At 36.9% G+C, this 6,000-nt stretch overlaps 1 protein-coding gene across 5 annotated transcripts in view; it reads left to right on the plus strand.

The window, feature by feature from the left end:
* Positions 1–6,000, plus strand: part of LOC122809344 (Friend leukemia integration 1 transcription factor-like) — a 570,988-nt gene that overhangs the window by 564,509 nt on the left and 479 nt on the right. For all 5 annotated transcript variants that reach the window (XM_044080751.1, XM_044080752.1, XM_044080754.1 and 2 more), the window contains one exon: positions 3,919–6,000. This exon is cut by the window's right edge and continues 479 nt beyond it. In XM_044080751.1, the coding sequence (XP_043936686.1) occupies positions 3,919–4,451 (533 nt within the window). In that variant the 3' untranslated portion in view covers positions 4,452–6,000. The remainder of the gene's footprint in view (positions 1–3,918) is intronic.

Consider the following 6,000-nt stretch of genomic DNA (forward strand, 5'->3'; position numbering starts at 1 on the left):
AGCAATCCACAGTCTGCTCGTACTGATGGACTGATTACACTGCCACTTCCTTTGTGACTTACACTGAACAAACACTCTTCCTGGACTGCAGGACTCTGGGGGGTGTATGTTGTGATGGAAACATTTGTAGTAGACAGAAACAGTGCCCTACTCAGGGACAGAAATAGGTGGGCTTACAACTAACTCTAATCACACTGCTGTATACATAAGAACACATCCAATGAGTTAGAAAACACTAAAATAAAAAGACATTCAATCTAATTATGTTGGCTTAATAGGCTTCCCTGAACTGTAGCATCAATCCCTTGGAGTTTAGGGTGGGGCAGCCATCTCAGAATGGCCATTACTTGATATCATGTGATCAGGTAAAACCAAACTGCAGTAAATATTAATCATTGTTATGGCTACTGTTGCATCAGAATAAAAATATTTTAGATGAAATTTCAAGTACTGATGAATTTTAAGTAAGTCTACCAACCAAATGGCATCATAAACAGTATATTTTATTGGAAACTGAGAATTTATCATGGAATAACTATGTTAAATATGTGGCAAGGATATGGTATCATGATGTTTAACACAAAGTTGGCATGTTTGTGGAGTTAAATAACTGATTTTAAAGCATTCTAGTTAATGGTAGTATCTAGTGAGTATAGCAGTGTCAGTGACACAACAAGTAGCACACACATCTTTGGAGCAGTAGGTTGTGGGATCTGCTCCCACACCGGGTAAATTGATTGCTGATACTCTTAAGTGTGTTATCTGTCAGATGAGATTTTAAACCAAGGTCCCCTCTACTTGAGTTGGTGGTAGATATCAAAGACCCCATGGCACCTATTGGAAATGGTAGAGAAAGTTTCCTGATGTCCTGGCAAAATTTACCTTAAGAGTAACAATATCATCTTGTATCTGTCCTGAAAAGAGGCTACAGGCCTTGTGGAACTAACCTCATCAACAAAAGATAAATAAAAGAAAAGGTATAAGGCACGTTTTCCCATATGTTGCTGTATTCATGACATTACTATTTGAAAAATACCTACATGTTTAGTAATTGCCAATAAAACAAATGGACAATATATGCTTCCATTTACTGAATTCAGGGAGGATATATGTGTGTGTGTGTGTGTGTGTGTGTGTGTGTGTGTGTGTGTGTGTGTGTGTGTGCGCGCGTGCTTGTGAATGTGTGTGCATGAAATACATTTATTACACTTATTTCATGAAGTACACATATTACAAAGACTGACAGGGTATCATTCTTGTATAATAATTATCATTATTCCTTTGCTGTTATGACTTATTCTGGCAGGGTATCCTGCTCGTATACCATTTTTCTTTTTTTTTTCTTTGCTGTTACTTCAAATATTTCACCTACTACACATCTTTTGCATTTTTACTTTTTGTTGCTATTTCTCTTCTAAAATATTTTATTTTGTAGAGTTAAGAGTTTTGTGTTATTATTATGTCAGGAGCCGTGGCGCTGCAATGGTTAACATTGTCGCCTCACCGCAAGAGGTTCTCCCGTTTGATTCTTGACTGGAGCGCATTCTGTGTGGAGTCTGCATGTCCTCCCCATGGTTGAGTGACATTTAAAGACATGCAGGTAGGTCCGTGTGTGAATGGGTGAGCCTTCTTTGAAGGTTGGGCGTCGGGCTGGCAACTCGGCACCATAAAAATCCACTGCCAATCATTAGCGGATCGGAGTTCTGCTGTGGGAAAGCTGAAAGACATTAGTTTTATTATTTCAGGAGTTTTGAGGAGTTGTTGTCCTGCAATTCACATTTAAACTTGCAGCAAAACTGCTTTAACCATGCAAGGACAATAAAGAAGCTGTCAATGCAAACTATGCAAAATCACTTTGCTGCCTGACTTTGCCACAAAGGACATGACAATACTTAATGTGGTATGTAGTCATAATCCTGAGCAGTTTTGTTTTAAATTTAACACTTAAGCATCCTGCTAAGCATTAAATTTTCTCTTTTGCCATCCATAATGTTAGCTTAACCAAAGCCTTACTAAATTCTTTAACCTGTATATGGCAAAAAAAAAAAGACTGAAGCAAAACTAAACATAAAAGAACTTGAATCACTCATCTTATTTTCCCAAATACCCGGGAAATGTCTAATAACTCAGTTATATAACTGACAATTGAACTACTGTATTGAGAAAGGTGGTAACAGGTAGGTAGTATATTAGCTGTAAACAAAAATAATCTATTATCATTATAACATTGAAGATAAATGATCTAAAATGTCCAAAATTACATCCTTTTAATTAAATTTGACTTTTAACCAAAACATAAAATTCAGAAGTGAAATTCAAAGCTTTCCTAACTTGATATGATCAACTGCTATGCCATTTTCCTTCAGGAAAGGGGTATTTCCCCTGCAGTAGTCGCCATCTGATCAACAAGCATTTTAACAAAATGTATATTACTGGCCTAGTAGTCATTTCTACTCCCCATAATAAAGCAGCACAGGGTATTAATGGCATTTTTAAGAGTTTTTTCATTAAATAAAATGTTTTAGAGATTAATCTCATTATTAACTTGTAAATGTTTCTAAGGAATTGGTGAATAAGGAGTTAAATTTAGATTGCAGCTAGAGTATATGTAATACATTTACCATGTAGTGCATATAATGTTTAATCATCTAATGTCAAAATGTGACAACGTCTGTGATAAAAGAACATGTAATGCTCTTTCACTGTTTTGAAATAGTTTCAAATCACATATATGGAAGCACACATATATGAGCCAACTAAAATAAAGTGAACATTTTAAGTGCGGTGAGAAAAGCTTTGTATGACCTGGAATCAGACATTTAACTGTATGTAAATTGGAAAAATGTAATCTTTATATAGTGTGTTTAATATAGTAAAAATAAATAGAATGGCTTGTCTTAAAAATGTAGTGAGCATATTTCATCTAATCTTTACATAATGCCGGAATTTGGCTTTGTGTCATTTTAAAAGGGACCATGTGTAAGAAAAATGCACCAGGACTGTCTAGTTCAAAAATGGCAGCTGTAGCCAGAGCTAAGATATTGATATAAATACAGATACAGATATAGATATTGATATATACATACGCACTATATACAGAGAATGAGAGAGAGAGAGATTAACTATTGCAAAATGGCCTGTATACAAACTGCAAAGACAATTAGAATAAGAGTTTTTTGTATTATTAAATAATGAAATGAATTGGCTTCACATTGAGGAAGGGTGTAGAGCCGAAAGCATTGTTGTTTTAATAAAGAAGTTTCTTAACATTGGACTTTTTTCTTCAGCCCATGAATTGGCTTATCTCATGAGCTGTAAGGGTACATTATGTTTTTTCTTTATGAGCATTTTAAAAGGGACCATATGGAATAGAAAAGCTCCAGGACAATGATATCTAAAAGTGTAGCTGTAATCAAATCCACTGTCTGTCTTTCCATCAACAAAGTTTTTTTTTTTTATCTGAGTTGGTATGAGAAGGCTAGCACGGTTAGTATTACTGCGTCACAGAATGTAGTGCACTGTTCCGCTTTCAGAAGGGGCTGCCTTCTGTCTGGCATTACCATGTTCCCATGTCAGTGTGAGTTTATTCCAAGGTATCGGATTTCTGCCCATATTGTAAAGACATGCTGGCAGGTGGATTAGTAATGTTAAATTAGTCCCAGGTCCACATGTGATGGTGGATGTGTAAGAGACTGCATGTATGTATCCATTGATGGACTGGAGTCCCATCCAAGGCTAGTTCGTGTCTTGTATTTACTGCTTACAGAAATAGGCTGCAGAGCCCAAACAATTCTGGTCTGATGGATATCAATATTCAGACTACAAAAACACACAAAATAAATGTTTAATATAGTAGATAATTGCAGATATTCTAAAGTATAAACAAATCTGAAACTAATGCATTTTTCTCCTTTTCAGGGAGTGGACAAATTCAGCTCTGGCAATTTTTACTAGAACTACTCTCAGATAGTGGTAATTCCTGTTGCATAACATGGGAAGGGACAAATGGTGAGTTTAAGATGACTGACCCTGATGAAGTAGCCCGGCGATGGGGAGAGAGGAAGAGCAAACCAAACATGAACTATGACAAACTCAGTCGTGCACTACGTTACTATTATGATAAAAATATCATGACAAAGGTGCATGGAAAAAGATATGCATATAAATTTGACTTCCAAGGCATTGCACAAGCCCAGCAAGTCCACCCAAATGAAACTACAGTGTACAAATTTCAGCAAGATATTTCATATATGCCTGCTTATCATCATCCAAATCAGCAGAAAGTAGGCTTTATTCCTTCCCATCCACCACAACTGCCAGTACCTACAAGCAATTTCTTCGCACCATCAACACCATACTGGAACTCAGGATCTGCGAATATCTACCAAAATCCAAGTGTGACTCGTCACCCAGGCACTCATGTTTCACCTCAACTTGGACAATATTTTTAAATACAATGACTAAACAGAAACTGAAATCGAACAAACTGCAAAACTCAAAAGCCAGTCCCTCTTGTCTGCCTGATGGTGGCTTTTTGTAACATAAAAACTGTAAAATTGCAATATTTTAAAGATTAGGTTGCAATGTGTCTAGATCAAATAGTTCCACACTGACTTTAAACGTGTTCAAACATTAACTGAGCACATTAAATGACAGTTAGTTGTTTTATACAAAACAGGAGAAAGCATGAATTCCCTTTCCAGAATGATAGCTATTAGAGCTCCATGGGGCCTGCTCATATGAAGTCTCTGTATTTTACCTCAGAAATTAATCCTTGCACCTGCGGCAGTATAGCCAGCTAGAAGAAGCAATTTGGATTTTGGCTAATATCCTTGTCATTTGTGGTAAGATGCCTGTCCTTTACAGAGCTATTTTAGCCAACTAAAATATGGCACATGCAAACTCAGTGAGAAGATGTTCCAGAATTTTTGCATCTTGGACAACATGCAACATACTACTTGCAGTACATGCAAAAGAAGTGCCTGGCTTAAAATAGAACAGTTCTCTGAAGAGGGAATAATTTAAAAAGTGATTAATAGAAACTCTGTCAGATTAACAAGCACGGAATGTGTTACATGTATTATACCTGCCAGCCTACTGTTTAGACTAGTCAAGTTGCAATCCAAAAATGTCATGCCATATTATTTTAGACAATATGTTTTCAGTGTGTTGTACAGTTTAGCAGCATTGCTCATTTTGTCACTGTGCTTTTGTGCAATTATAATGACATCAACTTCTGCTTGTGCAACCATTGTACAAAAAGAAAGTAATGTGTTGTAATGTGTTGTACAGTCATGCTACCTTTCTTTCACAATCACTGACTACCTGTCTCTCTCCATCTGTTTCTCTCTCTCTCTCTCTCTCTCTCTCTCTCTCACTTGCATGTGCACTCTCTCTGCCAGACTCTTACTGTCTATCTCTCCCTCCTGTAATGCACACACACATATGCACACACCCAAATATATGCTTTCTCTGTCTCATTCTTTCTCTCGCTTCTCACTTTTTTCCTTTGGTCAGGATTCATAGACAAGTTATCTTATACACAAAGCCAAACAGAGCAGCTTGCACAGAAGATAACCTTGTTTCAATTCACAGTCTTAAAGTTGCCTAGTAACACAGCCTTCACTTTTAGGCAGTAACTGTCATGACAACACATTCCGATGTAGTACTAAGTTATTCATGTTATACAAGCTATGTAGAAGAACAATGCACAGAATGCATAAGCATACACCTCTAGGTGTTCACCTATATGTCTCAGTGAGGGAAATCACATTTGTATGTGTGTGTGTGTGGAAAGTGTAAGGGCATCTGGGAGTGACTATATGAATAATGAATGCTTATTGTAAGAGAAAGTGTGTGTGTGTGTGTGTGTGTGTGTGTGTGTGTGTGTGTGTGTGTGTGTGTGTGTGTGTGTGTGTGTGTATATTTATAACCGTCCTCATCTTTTTGGTCACCTCTACAGTCTCATCCCGTAGCTATCAAATCAAGGCTTATGTCAGC

This window comes from Protopterus annectens, chromosome 8.part0 (assembly GCF_019279795.1).
Source record: "Protopterus annectens isolate FY-2018-M chromosome 8.part0, PAN1.0, whole genome shotgun sequence".
Taxonomy (NCBI): domain Eukaryota; kingdom Metazoa; phylum Chordata; order Ceratodontiformes; family Protopteridae; genus Protopterus; species Protopterus annectens.